Source organism: Canis aureus, chromosome 9, assembly GCF_053574225.1.
Source record: "Canis aureus isolate CA01 chromosome 9, VMU_Caureus_v.1.0, whole genome shotgun sequence".
In the NCBI taxonomy this organism is placed as follows: Eukaryota; Metazoa; Chordata; class Mammalia; order Carnivora; family Canidae; genus Canis; species Canis aureus.
Window position 1 is genome coordinate 34,382,095 of NC_135619.1, and position 20,071 is coordinate 34,402,165.

At 37.4% G+C, this 20,071-nt stretch overlaps 1 protein-coding gene and 1 non-coding gene across 2 annotated transcripts in view; both read right to left on the reverse strand.

Moving 5' to 3' along the window:
* DLGAP5 (DLG associated protein 5) overlaps positions 1-19,809 on the reverse strand; it is a 39,212-nt gene extending 19,403 nt beyond the window's left edge. The window contains exons 1-12 of the mRNA XM_077909373.1: positions 19,492-19,809; positions 17,481-17,716; positions 12,966-13,159; positions 10,836-10,898; positions 9,320-9,404; positions 9,088-9,210; positions 8,075-8,145; positions 5,325-5,596; positions 4,360-4,487; positions 3,885-4,011; positions 1,265-1,350; positions 364-524 (exon numbers count right to left, since the gene is read on the reverse strand). Of these exons, the coding sequence (XP_077765499.1) occupies positions 364-524; positions 1,265-1,350; positions 3,885-4,011; positions 4,360-4,487; positions 5,325-5,596; positions 8,075-8,145; positions 9,088-9,210; positions 9,320-9,404; positions 10,836-10,898; positions 12,966-13,159; positions 17,481-17,715 (1,545 nt within the window). The 5' untranslated portion in view covers position 17,716; positions 19,492-19,809. The remainder of the gene's footprint in view (positions 1-363; positions 525-1,264; positions 1,351-3,884; positions 4,012-4,359; positions 4,488-5,324; positions 5,597-8,074; positions 8,146-9,087; positions 9,211-9,319; positions 9,405-10,835; positions 10,899-12,965; positions 13,160-17,480; positions 17,717-19,491) is intronic.
* LOC144321370 (U6 spliceosomal RNA) lies at positions 9,719-9,829 on the reverse strand. Its single transcript, XR_013387037.1, has one exon. It is a non-coding gene; the product is annotated as a U6 spliceosomal RNA (small nuclear RNA).
* Positions 19,810-20,071: the final 262 nt, after the last annotated feature.

Genomic DNA, 20,071 nt, shown 5'->3' on the forward strand with positions numbered 1-20,071 from the left:
AAAATAAATAAATCAGGGACGCCTGGGTGTCTCAGAGGTTAGACGTCTGCCTTCGGCTCGGGGCATGATCCTGGAGACCCGGGATCGAGTCCCGCATTTGGCTTCCTGCATGGACCCTGCTTCTCCCTCTGCCTGTCTCTGCCTCTCTCTCTGTCTCTCATGAATAAATAAATAAAATCTTAAAAAAAAAATAAAAAAGTATTTAAAATTTAGATAGTGCTTTACAGTTTTAATATCTAATATCTCGTTTAGTATTACAGGTACCTAAAAATCAGCTTTCATTATTCATAATTTATTTTTGTTAACTTCATTTTCAAAAAGACTATCTCAGAGTGAATACACTGAAAATGCTTGACCACATACCTGAAAACTAACCATATCCCAAAATCCATCCAGATCTGTACAGGTAGTCTCCTTTTCACCGCGCTTATATTCACAATTGTCCACCAGCCCTTCAAACTGCTTGAACCTTTCTTTCATAAGGAGTCTTGTTTGCCCAACAGCTGTACGAATAAGATCTTTAGCTAAAGGAAATATGAGGTTTTTTAAAAGTTAAAGGACAAAACTGGACTTTTATTGCCAGTCCCCAGCTGATAAGAAGACCTCACCATAAATATCCTAGGGCTTAAAGAATCAAATTCTTACCTTAATGCAAAACAAAAAAATACCATTACAAAATTTTGTTTTACAAACATTGAGCTTTCACTATCTGCTTTAATTCCTGCTATAAATTAGTATTCATTCTCATACATATTGCTGCACAAACAGCAGCACTCTACCTCTCCTTGTGTTTAATAAGATTTCAACTGCAAACAACTCATCACACATCAGTATCTACAAAGGACTTCACATTGACAATACACAAATGATTCTTTTCTAAACAGCTTCTCAGATAAGAAAGATTAAGGAACTTTTCTGAAAATCTGTTCCATATTGATTCAGGTAATATTCATTCAGAAAAATATTTTTGTTTAATTAGATAATACCAGTTACAGATGTCACTCATGTCAATTTAATAATAGGCAAATGTCTAATTTTCAGGAAAAACAATCAATATTCTCATTACTTAAACTTTTAAGTCATGTGCCATCTTAGCACAGAGATACTAGCAAACGTATGTTGAGATATGAAAAATTCTTGCTGCTTTAAATAACAATGTAACCATTCAGTTGGACAATTCTAGATCTTTATGTTTTAGATAAATATAACTATAACCATATTTTAAAAACCAAAACTAAAACAAAAAATATAAATGTTCCCTCACCATCATCTGGAATGTCCAATTCAAGCTTCCTGTCCCACTCAAGGCAGTGCGAAGTTAATTTCTCAGTTTCTAACCGAAGAATATTTCTAAAATTATGACATACATTTCAGTTTTACAAATGCTTCTCATACTAATATCTAAGTATTAGCATTATGACACACATAATATTAGGAAGGTATAAAAGCTAGGTACAATGTTAATTTTTTAGAGTTGATGCTGATTTTATGTACGGTGATACATTAAAAGCCATAAATACAAGTCAATACCCTATGTTTCTCTTTTTACATCTAAAACTTACACAAATGACTAATACCAAGAGCCCACTTTTCATGCTAATATTTCCAATTTCTTCCATTCTTATTTTTTAGAGACTTTACAGAATCAGATATTCCCTACTTCTCTTGTTATTAGTTCTGCTCTTGTCCATGGAACTAACATCAACCCAACTCTCAAGAGTAAGTTTGAAGCTAAAAACTCTAACTATGGAATTACAGTGACAGAGCCTTACAGATTTTCTATAATTATTATGCTTTGCTTGTCACTCCAAAGGCAATGGTTCTCAACAGAGGTCTAATTTTGTTCCCTAGGACACATTTGACAATGTCTAGAGACATTTCTGTGTCATGAACTAGAGGAGTGCTACTGGCCAGGGATGTTACCAAACAACCTACAATGCAGAAGGATGGTCCACACAATTACTTTGTCTAAGAGGTCAATAGCGCCAAGGTTAAGAAATGCTGGCCCAAAGTAAATGTAATCGGTTTCTTTAGAGAAAGCATCCTCATAGGAGAAACAGGATAATTGTTTCTTAGAAGAAAATTTTAGCTTTTTATATCTAGTGGCATGACAGAGGATGACTTAAGTTATGAGAAATGAGACCTGGTTTAGATCTGACATTATTTATTTGGGTAAATTGCTTATTATCGCAATGTCTCATAGTTGAGAACATAACAGATTAGCTAATCTCTAAAATCTTTTACAATTCTAAAATTTCATGCTTTAAAAATAATTGAAGTGGCTTTCAAACATATAAAGATACTCTCTCATAATACAATAAATATTAAGACTATAGGCAAGATAGTATTTCTTATCTACTTTATTGGCAAAGCTCAAAAAAAATGTTAAAATTGTATTGGAAAAGGTATGAAAATATTCTTAATACATTCACTCAAAAATAATAGCATGGGGGAACCTGGGTGGCTCAGTCAGTTAAGCGTCCAACTTTTGATTTCGGCTCAGGTCACGATCTCAGGGTTGTGACATGAGCCCTGACTGAGGCACCCAGTGTGGATTCTCTCTTTCCCTCTGCCTCCTGCTCACACACACTCTTTCTCTCTCTCAAAAATAAACAAAATGTACATAAACGTGTATGTGTGCATGCCTGCACGTGGACTATAATTTGGAAAATGTGAATACTGACTGGATATTTTATGACATTAATTATTATGATTATGTTAACAATAAGTATTATGGTTAATAGGAGTCTAACTTTGAAAAATACCTACAGAAATACTTATGGATAAAGTGATATGATTACCTGGGATTTTCTTAAAATATCCTGAGTCAGAAGTATATGCGAATAAATATGAAATGAGATTGACCATGAATGATGGGTATATGGGGATTCAGTGTATAAGTCCCTGCACTTTCATATGTTTTAAATTTTCCACAATAAAAAGCTTAAAAAAAAAAAAAAAGAATAGCAGCATGTAATTATTTCCTATGTGATATGGAATGTTGGGACCTTTCTCCAAATACAGTCCTCTGATTTGTTTCCAAGGCCTTAGGTGACATGGTTGAAGTTCCCCAAACAGGATGTTAATTTTTACTCTTCACCATTAGAGAAAAGTAATCCTATCTCATGATTAAGTAGGCCAAAGAGCTCCTACCATCTTCCACTATACTTCCTTGTAAAATAAAGGTTAATTTGGCTTCTTTCTGGGGGGAAAAAAAGGTATGAGAAAACAGAAACTCCCTATACCTTGTTGAAGGGAATGTAAATTGAGGCCATTACATATTTTCACATGAGACAACTGGAAAGTACACAAGGTTGTTCTTTGCAGTCTTGAGTGAGTTAGTAAAAGACCAAACTCAATGTAGATAGCCAGCAACAGCAATTTACTACTAAATAAATTGTGGCACATCCACATAATTGGATACTATATGGTCACTAAACACACACACCCACATACCCACACATAAACAAAAAAAACATGAAAAAGCTCTAAGTATTAAAATGGAATGTCTCCCACATTGAACATTAAATGAAAACAGAATAGTGAGCTACTGTTTGTATAAAAAAAGAAAAAATATGTTTGTCTACATGTTATCTATCTCTCTGAAAGTTTTCACAAAACATGAATTAACACTTGCCTCCATGGAAGGTTTGAACTGTGGGGCTGGGAGACAATTGAGAAAGGGCTTCTTGCTTGTACCTTTTTCTATCTTTCAAATGAGAAACCACATAAATGAAAGTACTAGCTACTGAAAAATAATTAAATTTTTAAAAAATCACCCAGAGTCTAATTCATCTATTATATTAAGGTTAAAATAGTTTAACTTTGGTTTTAAATATCTACACATTAATACAAAATCTTACACTAGGAACAAATGGACAAACCTGAAATACAGCACATCATGGTGGGGCTGAGATTTCTGATCTTCAATTATTTCAAGTGATGGGACTTCTTTTATTGTAAGGCCATTTGAATTTTTAGTAGTAGTCTCATCTTTATTTAAGACATGTTCTACAAAGAAAACACCACATATAACTTTCAAAGCAGCAATTTTTAAAATGACATCCCCTACAAAAGACAAATTTTAAAAATCTTTCCATTCTTTCATTGTTGAATTTAACATTTTATTTCTGCTTCAATGATTTCATTCACCACATCTTCTCTAAAGTGTTTCAATAATTTAATCTCTTCCAATTTACATTTATTTCCTGCCTTTTTTCAGTCTGCATTCCTCATTCCAACTCTGTCCAGATATCTTTCCCCAGGTTTCCCATCTCTTCTGACCCTGTGGGGCTGTGAACAGAACTCTGATAAATCACAATCCAGAAGGCAAGTAAAAATTTAATTAAAATACCATACCTTTATTCCAAACTGTTAAAGAACCCAAAGGACATTTTAGTTTATCTGAATCTTGATGTATCATCTTTGCAGAGTAAGTTTTACATTCTTGGGTCAAAATTTCTTTTGTCACTTCTTGAGTCTTATCACTAAAAACAATAGCAAAAAAGATACTTCATGAAGTATGAACCCTATACATATAACTGAAGGATTTCAAAATTACATTGCTTTTTAAAAATCTGGGATAAAACAGAAATTTTATTATTTTTAAATTTAATCTCTATACCCAATGTGGGGCTCGAACTCATGACCCCAAGATCAAGAGATGCATGCTCTTCTGACTGAGCCAGTCAGTGCCCTAGAAATATGTCCATTTTAAAAACAACATATCTATGCTGGAGCAGAAAAATGTAAGCACCTATGCAGTGGTGATGTCCATCTTTACTAATCGTTCATGTGATCTAAAGATTTTGACGATCTCTTAATGGAATAAACACTTAATAGTCTTGCTGTTGCTGAACAGTTTCTAGTAAATTTGCCACAGCCAGTCTGCAAAAGAATCTTGTCTTTTAAAGATTCCATATGATCCCTACCCATACACTCCTCCCTCTACTTTGCAAGTTAATCATTTTTGCCTTTAGAAGTAATTTTTCTAAATACTCAGCAAAAAAACCACAAACACCCATATCTGAGCTACAGTATTATAGCAATTTCTTTCTAAAAATTTATTTCTAAGTGTTACAATAAAGTCACTTACTAAAAGCAATATAACACAAATTGTACTATGAAAATAATGTTAACGCACAGGAACTATTAAAACTGTCAGATGGATTATTGCAGCCTTCTGAATTTTTTTTTAAAAACCAAATTTTCATGATTTGTAGTTAAATTAAATAAATAAGAACTTTAAATACACAGGCCAAATCTAAGAAAGATATTTGTTACTCATCTTAGCAAGGAATTCATTATTAACATTATATTCTTACACTTCTGTTTTTAAAGGGGTCCACGTATAACTGGGTGTCAAGAAAGCATTGGCACTTCTGGGAGTCATAGGTTTTACTTGATAGGTCTTCAGACCATCCAGTGGCTGAAACACAAAATCTTGAGGTGCAAAGGAATTCTTCCCTTTTGTTTTTGCAGTATTCTTAGGTAAATTCTCCATTTTTGGTAAGACTCCATCTGGATCCATTCCATTTGTTGCACCGATTTGTAAATCCAAAGTATTATCTTCACTATCGACTTTAAAAGAAACGACCTAGTCATGAGTAAACAGAATAGAGTGAGAATTCCTTTTCTGGGGATATATTCGACCAATTTTACAGGCCTGAAAATGTGGAAGTTGATATATATGTCCCATGTACGTAAAGAGACAAAATCAAATACAATGAAATGTATACAAGGAACTAGAAGACCAGCTACACTAAATCATTGCTATGATCCAGAAGGAGAGAGAACCAATCCTCACAGGAATAAGTAACATGTTTTAGGTGTTACAACAAATTAAAATACATGAAAACTAAGGTGGAGGGACACCTCACCTTAGTTTAGCATCTCAGTGGTTTAGCATCTGCCTTCGGCCTAGGGCATGATCCTGGAGTCCCAGGATGGAGTCCCACGTCAGGTTCCCTGCGTGGACCCTGCTTCTCCCTCTGCCTGTGTCTCTGCCTCTCCCTCTCTCTCTCTGTGTCTCTCATGAATAAATAAATAAAATGTTAAAAAAAAAAAAAAAAAAGCAGAAAAAACTAAGGTGGAAAAATTTACTCACCTAATACAGATCTCTTTTTACTTAGATTATGCTGATAATTACAATAGTTTCAGAATCAGAAATCCAATGTTTATTAGATACCACTACTGTCATGTCCAAAATCCTTTTTGTAAATAATCTTGGATTATTAAAACATTTCTTTTTTTTTAAAGATTTTATTTATTTATTCATGACAGACAAAGAGAAAGAGAAAGGCAGAGATACAGGCAGAGGGAGAAGCAGGCTCCATGCATGCAGGGAGCCCAACGCGGGACTCGATCCCGGGTCTCCAGGATCACACCCCAAGCCAAAGGCAGCGCTACACCGCTGATCCACCGGGGCTGCCCATAATCTTGGATTATTATAAATAACCACCATATGAACAAAATTATTTTTCAATGTTAGTGAAAAGTGAAGCATATTTTCTCAAGTTAATTTAATTACTTGGTTTTTTTTCACTTGCGATATAATTAACATATAACATTAGTTTTAAGTGTATAACATGATTCAGTATTTGTATATATTGTGAAATGATCACAATAAGTCTAGTTAACAACCATCACCATATAAATAGAATTTTTTTCTTGTGATGAGAACTTTTAAGATTTACTCTTTTAGCAACTTTCAAATATGCAATACAGTATTGCTAATTATAGTCACTACATGATATATTACAGCCCCAGGACTTATTTATTTTGTAATTGGAAGTTGGTACCTGTTGGCCCCCCACAGCCATTTCACACATTCATTCATTCATTTATTTAAGATTCTATTTATTTATTCATGAGAGAGACACAGAGAGAGAGAGGCAGAGACACAAACAGAGGGACAAGCAGGCTCCATGCATCCCGGGTCTCAGGATCAAGCCCTGGACTGAAGGGGGCGCTAAACCGCTGAACCACCGGGGCTGCCCTCACATACTCATTTACACGTAATTTTTAGAAGTCTCTGTTTGGATTTTCAATGAGATATAAACAGAAACCAGAGTATTTCAACCTGGACAAGAATTTAAGGGTGACACTGTCCCTGAGGCCAACATAGCAGGGAAAGTAAAAACCTAGCATTAATCCTCAAGGAGGAAATCAATCTTAAGGGAAGAACTTTGAGAGCCAGCTGCTTGCTTATGACGATTTATCCTATACTGCCTTCCTTGGAGGAGATAGGTTTGATTTTTAGTAAAAACTAGCCAGGTTTCTTACACTTTGGAAAAACGTATTTTTAAGGTTAAGGAATTATAATGTGAATCATAAGCCAAGGAATTGGACCCTCAAATTGGTGACTTTTTTTTAAAGACTCTACTAGGCTCTATGCTAAATGCCATTAGAAATGTTAGGTTATTTCATACTTTTTTTAAAAAAAGATTTTATTTATTTATTTGAGAGAGAGACAGCATGAGCACGAGGGGCAGAGGGTGAGAGAGAATCTCAAGCAGACTCCATGCTGAATGTGAAGCCTGATGTGGGGGCTCAATCCCAGGACGCTGAGAGCATGACCTGAGCTGAAACCAAGAGTCAAATGCTTAGCTGACTGCACCACCCAGGCTCCCCTAGGTTATTTCATTCTTAAAACTGTTTTAAGTATTGCATGTTAGAGATGGGAAAACAAACTTACAACTTGCCCAAGGTTATCTGGCTAATTGGAAGCAGATAATTCATGCCTAAATGAATCCAAAGTCAATACATTTTGCCCTACTCCATCTTATCTCTTAAGTAAATTCCCATGTGAAGACTCCTGTTGGCTGTGTTATTGTATTTCTCTATCTCTCGTTAACCAAATTATGCTTTCTCTAGCTATAAAGCTCTGAGGATATAATACCTGAAAGACAACAACAATAATAAATCCTCTTGATGCTTCTTTATGGCTCAAGGGGTTTTAACACATATGTAGCTTAACCCCTCTTGAAGTAGTTCTGTATTACGCTTAATTTCAACTTTATGAAAGTAGCAGTGAGATTTTCAAAGTGTCCAGAAATAGATGTTTATACTCTACCTTATCAGGTTTTGTTTCTGTCTTTTTGGTAGGTCTTCTTTGATTTGGTCTCTGTCTTTCCATTTCATGATCTAAAAAGTGAAATAAGATGATCATTTTGACTAGATAGAAAATGCTGCTTTACAGGTACGAGGTAATTTGGAAAAGGAAAAAAGGCAAAAATAGGAATGTATATCTTAAAGCATTTTTTGATTAAAAGTCATATTATAAAAACATGAAATTTCCTGCCAAGTATAAGCCATCTGTTTTCAAAACAAAAGCACGATGTTAAGGTATTTTACTTTTTGCCTCTGGTTATCAGATACAGAAAATTAGGAAAATAAAGTAGAGCACAAAAATGACCAAATCTTTAAAAATAATCCAAGATCACATTACTCAGTTATAATTACTATTGACACTTTAGAGTATGTTTTTCCAGTTTATTCATTTTTTTTTAAAAGATTTTATGTATTTATTCATGAGACACACAGAGGCAGAGACATAGGCAGAGGGAGAAGCAAGCTCCCTGTGGGGAGCCTGAGGTGGAACTCGATCCCAGGACCCTGGGATCACTACCTGAGCTAAAGGCAGACACTCAACCACTGAGCCACCCAGGCACCCCTCCAGTTTTATTCTATGTTCACATATTCACATACATATTTTAGGATTGTGATCATACTGTTCAGAATTTGATCTGTTATTCTTTGCTCAATACATCATGTGCTTTTACAACATTATCCTGAAATGTTTACACTGTATTCCACCAACTGGATGGCTGGATGGGCTGTAATTTATTTGGGTGATCAATTTTTCTCTTTGAAGTGCTCCTCACACCAATTCAGGTACTTCCACCTTTGAGCATCCACTGTGTGCTAACTGGATGTTGAGGCATGGAATCTACCCCTAGGAACTGGAATCTCCCATTTCCTTGTTTCTTGCTCAGAGTCATACGTGATGATTTTTAATATTGAACACAAAAAACCTCAAAGACCAAAACATTCTAGATCAGTCACTGGTCAAGAAATAATTCTTACCATTAGTAGCTCTTATGATTGGCTTTCCTGCTGTAGTAGAGGAGACTGTTCTGGCAATCTGCTTTGCTGCTTGAGTGGCCGATCGAGTCAGTCTCACTGATGTGGTCATTACAGGCTGTACAACTGTGGGAGAAAGAATCAAATCAAATGCTTTTTGTAATTATTAAATTACTGTTGTGGCAACACCAGAGCTTATAATGAATATACTTTATAATAATGGCTAAATTCCTACCTTTTTCCTCTTTGTCCAACACTTTTCTTTCAGAAGTTTGTCTTTGACCAGGTTGGATTGCTCGAACATCACTTCCATTATTAATCTATATAAAAGATTAGGTGGTATGTGATTTAATTGCATACTGCATCAAATCGCCACTCAGGGGAGCAGTTTTCAAGTCATTTTATTCATTCAAGGTACAAAGACTCCCACTACCATATTTCTGCCACCCCTACTTTCTTCCAAGCTGTGGTAGAGTGAGAGGGAGAGAAGGAAGGAGCAGATCCCTTCCCCCAGGAGCCACTTAGAAAAGGTGGAGATGGGAGGTGGGGAGACATCACAAAAATAGCAACGGATAAAAGAGGGGCAATAGAACCACAAACACAACACAAAGCTGAGGCAGGGATAGAGGGCAAGGAGGATGTGGAATACTTCATGACTCTGCATGGTATCCTTGTGTAGGGGCCATGCTAATCTTCTCTGTATCATTCCAATTTTAATATATATGCAAGCACTCAAATTCTACATTTTTTATCTATAAATTGACCCCTCATCTGAAATCTGACTATTGTAAATGACCTGGCAAAAAATCTACTTCCCCAAATAAAATGAGATGAAGAAAGAAGTTTTCCATTATATAAACTGCCTTAAGCTGCTTTAGAACCCTAGACTTTAGAAAATGCTGAAAACCTAAGCTCTTAAAAAATAGGTGACTATAATTTGAGAATCCTTACACATACCAAGCATGTTTTTACTTCCAGACCTTTGAATTATGTCTAGAGACCTCTTTTCCTGGATAGAAAGCTCTTTTTAGTAGTTCACTCACTTTACTCAAGATGCCACCATCTCAGCAAGGCCCTGCTTGACAACCCCAATCAAAATTCCACCTAACACCTACTCCACTACTCCCCTTCTCCCTTCACTCTTTTTTCCCCTCCCCTATAATACTTACGACCATCTAACATATATTTAATTTTTTATTGCCTATTTCATATATAAACTCAATGAAAACAAGGAATTTTATTTTGTTCACTACTATACCCTAGAGAGAAACATGGTAGGGACACAAACTTTATTGAATACATGAAATTCAGCTCCCTCACCTGATGAAGAGGGATACTATTTTCCTCCTAGCTCACATCACTTTATTTTAGTAATCTTCCTAATAATTTTAATCATATGGGGTATTTTGAAGACCCATAAATTTACAACACCCACCTATGTGCTTTATATCCTTATCTACATTTTGTGATGACACAGAAAGCATAGCAGAAGCCCAGTAAACAAGAGTATGACACAAAGTTTGGCATACATCTCATAAGGGATGTTGGGCAAAGATATTTTAGGTGAATATTTCCTTAGTATCTAGCCAAGATGGTTTTATGTCAGCATACCAATAATACTGATTCTGGTACTATTAACTCTAGCAAATTAATCACTATGCTTAAAGCTGGTATTAGATTAAAAATGAATTTACCCTAGGAAAAAAGTACAGTTTGTCATCTCAGTAACAATTATCTACTATTAACTATACCTTAGTATGCTCCATTTGGTCTTTGGCCTTTGACCTTGTAATCCGTACAAAAGATGAAACAGCCTTAAAACAGTCAAAGAAAATAAAGTTACAAAAAATGAATTGACAAAAGTTTAATTTCATGTCTTTTGCTGAAATAAATCCCTCCCCCCTTTTTAAAAGATTTTATTTATTTATTCATGAGAGACAGAGAGAGAGAGAGAGAGAGGCAGAGACACAGAGACACAGGCAGAGGAAGAAGCAGGCTCCATGCAGGGAGCCCAATGTGGGACTTGTTCCCGGGTCCCCAGGATCTAGCCCTGGACTGAAGGCGGTGCTAAACCGCTGAACCACCCGGGCTGCCCAAAGTTCTCATTTTAAAGTTATATTTTATCCTTAATCATTTATGGCAAAAAGATACTTGCCAACTTGAATTCTTGTTTTCTGGTTCTGGCTTAACTTAAATTACATTTACATTAGTAGCTTCAAAACATTTCTCAGTGAGGTGAAGGAAGAAATTTCAAACCATATTTTCCAGGTATTTGAATCATCATTAATATGACAGCTGGACATATTCAAAAGGAGGTATAGAGGGCAGCCCCGGTGGCGCAGTGGTTTAGCGCCGCCTGCAGCCTGGGGTGTGATCCTGGAGACCCGGGATCAAGTCCCACATCGGGCTCCCTGCATGGAGTCTGCTTCTCCCTCTGCCTGTGTCTCTGCCTGCCTCTCTCTCTGCCTCTGAATAAATTAAAAAAGGGTCTCTTGGTAAGAGATCTCATTTCAAAAAAAAAAAGGGGGGGGGTATAGATTAGGATCTTCTGTTTTCAGTTTAATGAAAAAATACTCTATAGCTTACTTTCCAAGCTTTGACAGTTTGCCTTCAAGTCTCATGATTATGCATTTCTCCACTGTCAATAAGAAAATGGAGACCTGATCACAAAATGTGGAAAAAATCTAGCATGAGACTGATTAAAAAATGATAAGATATTTATCAATTCTGTAAAATTTCTTAGAAGCACAATCAGATTTCTCCCCTAAAGGAGAAGGCATTTTCTTCTCCAAATCTCCATGAAAATCTAATCCTAAAGAAATTAGTCTTTTCTCTAGACTGCAGGATGAGCAGAATTCAACAATGGCTATCTAAATAAAATAAAAAAAAACAATTAGTGAATTTTATTATTTAACACCATGATGGGTCTCTTGTTCCCCCTATACATACATATAATATTTATATTATTCTTAATTCCAGCATAGTTAACATATAGTGTTATATTAGTTTCAGGTGTATAATACAGTGATTCAACAATTACATACATCACTCAGTACTCATCACAAGTGTATTCCTTAATACCCATCACCTATTTCACCTACCCCTACCGACCTCCCCTTGGGTAACCATCAGTTTGTTCTCTAGAGATAATAGTCTGTTTCTCGGTTTGTCTCGCTTTTTTTCCTTTGTTCATTTGTTTCTCACTACGTATTTTTTTTATTTAAATTCAATTTGCCAACATGTAAGAACCAGTGCCCATCACCCACATATGTTTTTAACATTTTTAAATAGTTGTCTATAGTTTAGACCAATGATTGGTAACCTGTATATCTCGAAAATCTAACCCCTTCCAAAAGGTCTTCTTTGATATTCCTCCAAACATAAATAATCTCTCCCTACTCTAAAATATGCAGTATTCAATAGGCCTTTGTATTACTCAATTCATATTTAAATCAGGAATGAGTATACAGTCTAAGATCTTTTATACATATCTTTAAAATAATCACCAGTGACTACCTAATTTACAAATCCCACTGCCCCCGTTCAAACTTCATTCTCTTTGACTCAGTGACCAAAATATTTTTCAATCGTTCCTCCTTTCATCCTGTTTCAGTGCTCTGGGCACTCAGACCAGTCCTCCTCAGACAACCAGGAACCTGACTTCTGCCCACTGTTTTTCCTATCTCAAAAACCTATAAAGTACATCAAGAGATCTGATTTTCATCTTCTGAGCTGCTATTATTTCATTCCCATCTCCTACCAAGTAGTTAAATGAATATAGAGATTACAGGGAAATGGTCATTCTAGTTATTTAACCTCTTAAAGAAAATTCCAGTTAAAACGAACTACCCCTTGATACCAAATTAGGATAGTAAAATTACCTTTTTTGGCTCAGCTTTCACAGTGCTCTGGTTTGATAACAGAAAACAAGGCATATCAGGTCTATAAAGACCCACTTTAAATACTCCTCGCTTAGCTTTCTCTCTCTGCTCTTTCAATTTCTGAAGTTGCTTTTCTTCTTTGTATTTTTGGAGCATTTGCTTTCGTTGATCACCTAGAATGGTTTTCTTTGACCCTAGGCAGAAAAAACCCACAGTGTATAAAACATTTCAGAAAAAAGTTAGGCAAAAGTCTAACTTCAACTGCTATTGAGAAATGCTTTTAATTCCTTAGCACTCCAGTCACAAGCTATTTCAACCCCTATTCTTTTAAAGTTTTTATTTCTTTTGCCTTTGTCTTTTCAAATATTTATTAACTGCTTGCAACACACTAGGCATGTATTATCTTACTTTTGAATTAATGAACTTGTAGGATAGCCAACCTCCAAGCTGACCCCAAGGCTTCTCACCTCCTGGTAATGATATCTGTGTGTCATCTCTTCCTACCCTGAATAGGGCTGACCTGGATAAGCAACAAAGTACTGTGAAATGATGGAGTGTGACTCCCGAGACTTGGTCATTAAAGACACGAAAGAGTTTGCCTTGTCCCTCTTGGATCACTTGCTCTGGAGGAAGCCAGTGGCCTTGTAGAATCTCAAGGGGACTCTAGTGGCCCTATGGAGGTGTTTACATGATAAATTCTAAGGCCTCCTGCCAAAAGCCAGCATCAGCTTGCCAGTCATGTCAGTGAGTCATCTTGGAAGCAGATCATCAGTCTCACTCAAGCCTGCAGATGTGTCCCTGGAAGACATCCTGGCTGCAAACTCCAGAACCACCCACTTAAGCTGAACCCAAACTTCTGACCCACAACAGTTGTGCGAAATAATAAATGTTTATTGTGTTAAGTCACCAAGTTTTAGGTTAACGAATATCCCCATCCATATTTGGGCTACTTATCAGTTTCTTTAGTTCGACTTAGGTTTCCATCTACATACTTTGTTTTACCTGGTTTGGGAAATATAAGGGTCTATGTGCAAGACATGCTTAGGCAGTATGAATAAGTATGAGAATTTCTGCCCTTGAAGGGCTCACAGCATCCTGGAGAAAAGAACACTTTCAGTCTGGTTTAGCATGAAACAAATTGGAGAATGCACACAATAGAGAATCAGAATAAACCTCTGTCTGGGAAGATCAGGAAAGGCTTCTCAGAAAAGAGAATACGTGAAAAAGGTTCCAAAGAATGAATCTATGTTGGCCCACTGGGTAAGGGTCAAAAATAATTTAGGAAGATGATGCCCCAACTAAGTAAATTTACTAAAAAAGTATGCATTCACTTAAAATGGGTAGATTTTTTTATGCCATGTAAATTACACCTCAATAAAGTTGTTTTTTTTTAAAAAAATAAGCCAGAGAACAGAACAAGCAAAAGCACAGATGCTGCAATGGTTAACCGACAAAACCTCTGTTTTTTTCTCTAAATGTTCCCTTCATCTCTTGATCTAACTGAAACCTGGCTCTCCCTGAAGACAGTTTCCCCAGCTGTCCTCTCACATGATTGGTTTTTTTCTCCCACACTGGCGCTATCACTGGATCCAAAAGGGGGAGATGTCCTCATTGCTGCTTCCCAGTGATTTCCTCCTTTCACTAAAAGATCCCACCTTTACATTTCATGTCATTGGGTCACATTATCCAGTACCCCAGTTTGTCATCTATAGGCCCTCCAGGTTTCCTCTTGTTCTTTTAAGGCTTTAGCTCCTAGCTCACTGTCACTGTCTCCAACACTATCATTGTACAAATCTTGATGACCCCTCTAATGCTCTGGCTTCTCATTTCTTAGGCTTTTTATCCTCCGGTGATCACATCCATGCCAGTATTTCAATCTTTCTTGTGTCATGACACACATAAAAAATAACATTTACACACCACACTGGAGCAAACAGAGAGATTTGCTCATGACCAAACACAACCAGCCAAAGAGAGACCTCTGACCAACCAGGCCCTTCCAGAAACATCAACATTGTCACACTTATATTCATTGGTGACACAATTGGCACCCTACTTCTCGTGCCATGGTCCTATTAAAAAAAAAAAAAAAAAAAAAAAGCTAGTTAGTTGTCCTACAGAATGCTCTGCACTGTATTTGTCTGCTTTCTTGTTTGTTTTTTTTGTTTTGTTGTTTTTTAACTCATTCTTCTAGCCTTCATGTTTTCTATAAACTGGAAAGTATATCTAAGGTTTTGATTAGACTCAAGTTCAACTTTTGGGGCAAGACTATCTCCTGAGTGGTGCTGCCATTCTCTGAACCCATTTCCAATTTGGCTTTCACTCCATCAAAACTACCCATCAAGATTAATGACCTTCACAGTGGTAAAGTTCAAATTCTCACTTCTACTACTGCTTGACTTAACAAGCAGCATTGATACAGTTAGTCTCTCCTCCTTGATATGCTTGCTTCACTTGGTTTCCAGAATACCACAATCTTCTTGTTGTCCTCCTGGTTTAGTTTGTACTGCTCCTTAGTTCTTTGCTAGTTTCTCCTCAGGTCTTCACCCTCTAAATCTTGGAGTGCTTACCCCTCTTCTCTCCTTGTTCCACACCAAAACTCTGGATAATCACATCTAGTCTAATATCTTCCAACACCATCTATTAGCTGACAATTCCTAAATTTATCTCTCAGCTCAGACTTCTAGCCTGAACTCATCTTTTATATCCAACTACCTTATCATCATCTCTACTTACGTGTCTTATAGGTTTCTCAAATCGAACATGTCCCAAACTGAACTCTTAATCTTATCATGCCCCCCAAACTGTTCCTCCCTGGGTCTTTTTTTAGTAAATGGCCACTCCCTACTTTCAGGTGCTTAAGCCAAAAACCTTGGAATCATCCTGACTCTTCTTTATCAACCCCACATCCAATCCATTAGAAAACCCTATTGGTTCAATTATTTAAGTATATCCAGAATGTAACCACTTATCTTTAATGCTACCACTTTGATCAGCCATCAACTACCAACTAAATTATTGCAATAGTCTCCTATTTGGTTTTCCTGAGGCCATGCTTGCCACCCTGCAATCTATTCTTAACACAGCAGCCAAAGTAATGCTTCTAAAAACAAAAATCAGATTTACATAAATACCCACTAATCCCTTATTGGCTTCTCATTTCACTCAGTAAAAGCCAGAATACCTGAGAGTATCATGTACCTTCAGGGCTCCACAGGGATGGGAGATACCCCTTATTCATTCTTCTCTAGCCATGCTTGCCTACTTGCTTTCTCTGGAACATGCCAGGCTCACTCCCACCCCTAGTCCTTTGCAAATGGAAAATAAATCAGATATTTAATAGTACTGATGAGGTTAGACTTTGATTTGAGATTTTGGTCAAGGAATGGAGCATTTGAATGGGCAAGAGTAGAGGCAGGAGAGGACTTGAAGTCAGAACATCACTGCTTCCCAGACAAAAAAATGTCTGGGAAGCCATCCTCTACCAGTCTATGACCCCGTTTTCATTTCCTCCCAACAACTAAGATATGTTGTTTTTTACTTTCTCCCTTTTTGACTACCAGTCCATTTCCTCTGACCCTCAAACATGGATGGATCACTTCATCTCAAAAACAAAAACAAAACCCTGCAACACTTGTATCCAATTCTTTTCTCTCACTATCCTTTAGAATCAAACATGATAAATCCAGAAGAAATCTTTTAGCCCAACACTCTTTTACAGAATCTATTAAACTTGAATATGTAGAGTGTCTTCTAAGTGCCACATATTACAGTGGTCCTGGAAATCATAAAAATGAAGCAGTGAACAGTTAAACAACTTAGCATCCCATTTCATTCTCTAGAAAACTTCTAAAAAGACTATCTGTCATTTACTCAGCATCTATCCTTGCTTTATTTCACTGCAATCCAGCTCCTAGTGCCTGCTGTATAAATGCAACTAAAAAGGAGTTCAATGACTCCTGACAAAATGTGAAAGCCATTTCCCAGTTCTCTTCCTCTTGGTCTGTAGCATCCCTTGCCTTCTAAGACACTCTACTTTCATTATTTTTATCTTTTCCTGAGATCATTCCTTTGTCCTTTAATTGTTTTTTTCCTTCCTAATGACTCCAAATTCTTTTGGGCAAATTCTTTGCTCTTCTGAGAAATATTCCCATTGATAAGACATCCTTATTTCATGGATTTTTCAATGAGTTCTATTTTTAATGTCCCCTATCAATTTCTCTTGTCAAGAGTTACCTTACTAAGCTCCAAGAGTAAGAACTTTAGGATTCCTATTAGGCAATATAGGTAATACAGTGTTATAATACTCCATAGATGAATGGCTTTAGCTTAGCCAGGAACTTGCACAGCCTTTACCTTAAACAAACAGTATTTAGTTGTGTAGAAAATACCAAATTACCTGGAATGATGTTTCAAAACTCCATGCTTCTGTTCAGGGTTTTTTTAACCTCAGGTACTAAACCAAATTTTATTCACTCTTCAAAGCATTTAAAGTCACAATAGATCTTTACTTACTTGGCTTGACTTTGGCCTTTTCTGGAACAAGATTTTGAGATGTCTCATCTAATTCAAGAAGAATTTTACTTTCCAAGGTTGGAATGTTGACATCTTTCAAACCAAAGTGTCTATTTCGTTCATATTCCTTATATCTGCTTTCTTTTTGAGATAGTGATTTCCTATGAGCAATTTTAGTTCTAATCATGTTGACACTTAAGTCCTTTCTGTGCCGACTGACAAAATGTGAAGACATCCTGTCAGAGAAAAGAGAGACCAACTTCCATGGATTTTTATTATTTAAAAAATTAAGATTTCAAAAAAATAAATAAGATTTCAATTCAACTCCTGTCCTAACCTAGAGACTTTGAAAACAAAAACATTAAAATAAAATTTAAAAAGGAATAAGTATGTGACACTGAAGAGAGAGAAGGAGATTATCAAAAGATAAAACACATTTTGGAGTTTTTTTTTTTTTAATTTTTATTTATTTATGATAGTCACCAAGAGAGAGGGAGAGAGGCAGAGACACAGGCAGAGGGAGAAGCAGGCTCCATGCACCGGGAGCCCGATGTGGGATTCGATCCCCGGTCTCCAGGATCGCGCCCTGGGCCAAAGGCAGGCGCCAAACCGCTGCGCCACCCAGGGATCCCACATTTTGGAGTTCTAAATAGGAACCTGCTTGACAGATGAAGTGAAGCCCAGGAAACTATAGTCCAGAATATAAACAAGAGGCATTAGGAAGCTTAAAAAATTATAAATACACTACACTCTTCAACAGGAATAACTAAGAAAGTCTGCTAGACAACTCCAGATAAAAGGAAAATCTGCACAAGAAATGCAATGAATTAAAATATTAGATGATTTAAAGCAATCAACAGTCTAAAAAATGAGAATCCATATGCTCTGGATGTCTATAAGATTCTCCTTCAAGAGGCCAGGGGAAGTGACAAAGGACTGTGTTTTGTTTTGTTTTTAAGTAAAATCTACACCTGTGCCTCCACTTAGCCACCAGGAAATTAAGGGTCCCAAATTCTATGGATTGAGCCAGCAGACACCCAAGGACTGTGCTTTTCATCAAGAAAAAACTTGATTTGTCAAGTTGACAAATACTACTTGATTTGTAGTACTACTACTTGATTTGTAGTACTACTACTACCCTACTACTTGATTTGTCACCTCCCGCCCAGGTTTGTTTTTGTTGTTGTTGTTGTTTTTTACGATTTTATTTATTTATGAGAGACACACAGAGAGACGCAGATATAGGCAGAGGGAGAAACGGGCTCCCCTTACGGAGCCGGATGCGGGTCTCTATCCCAGAACCCCGAGATCACAACCGGAGCCACTGAGCCACCCAGGTGCCCCTCCATCTATTAATTTGCTAAATATTAAAGAAAAATAAAACGTATTAGTTCTTTTAAAATACAGCATACACATGACATACAGCAGAGAAAAGGAGAGGGAGAAAGAGAACTAACAATAAAGGAATATTTAATAATCACCTAAACCCTAAAAGATAGTATTACCACTCCTATACAGAAGCGGTAAATTAACTGCTCCCGTTAGCACAGCTAAAAGGTGGCGAAACTGGCATCCCAAGCCAGGCAGCATGGCTTTTCGCATGCATCTAAACTGTTCTTTGGCTTACTGGACTTTCTCCCAGCTTGAAAATCTATAGAAATGCCTTAGTCTTGCTTGCCGAGTTCTCAACTGGGGTGTTTTTTTCAGTTGTCACGGGATCTGAGAAGAGCTGCTGGAATTTAATGTCGGGAGCAACAATACTTCGCAGTACCTACTAAATACTGTCCCGCCCCAAAGATTAATTACGCCCCGGTGGCGAAATGCTGACCACTACACAGGTCGCGGCCACAAACATTTGCTCCTGTGGAGGGCTGCGTCACCAACCACGGGAAGGACAGGTAGCCCGGTCCTAGAGGAGACTCCCCGGAGCTGCGTCCAGCCCACCGCCCCCTCCTCCGACCCTTCCAGACCTTCTACAAAGAAGCGGGCCAGCTCCCCAGGACCCACCTACCTGAGGCAGCTTTTGGAGTAAAACCTCAACGGAACTAAAAATAAAGAAACCCTCTGGGTCTGAAGGCCCGCTGCCGCCGCAGGAGCAGGCACACCTACAAGCCAGAGCGCCGCAAAATTCAAACATCCCGCACAAAGTCTCTGATTGGAGGGGCTTTAACCAGCATTTCCGGGGAAATGCCCGCCTCTTCCCGTAGAGGAGGCTTGCGATTGGTTTGTTCCTTGCGATATTTGAATTGATTGAAAGGTGAGCGGACGGTTCTCAGGACGGGTGTGAGTGGAATGAATGGGCGGGTCTGCAATTGACGAGGGGCGGAGCAATGGCTGTTCCTCGGAGTGGGCGTGCGTGATGGGCCTGCGTAACTGCGTAGGAGTCCGCGCCGTGCCTGATGCCTTACCGCTGCTCTCAGGACCCTGGATTTGGAGGAGAGGGAGCTGGGAGTTTGCAGAGCTTATTGATGTCTCTGTTTACTCACAAAAATCAGAGAGTTTATTGGACTGTTTGCCTCAGTGTTTCAAAGGAAGGACTAAACACATCAAATTTCTCCTTACATTGTTTAGTGTCAACTTTTCAAGGGTGC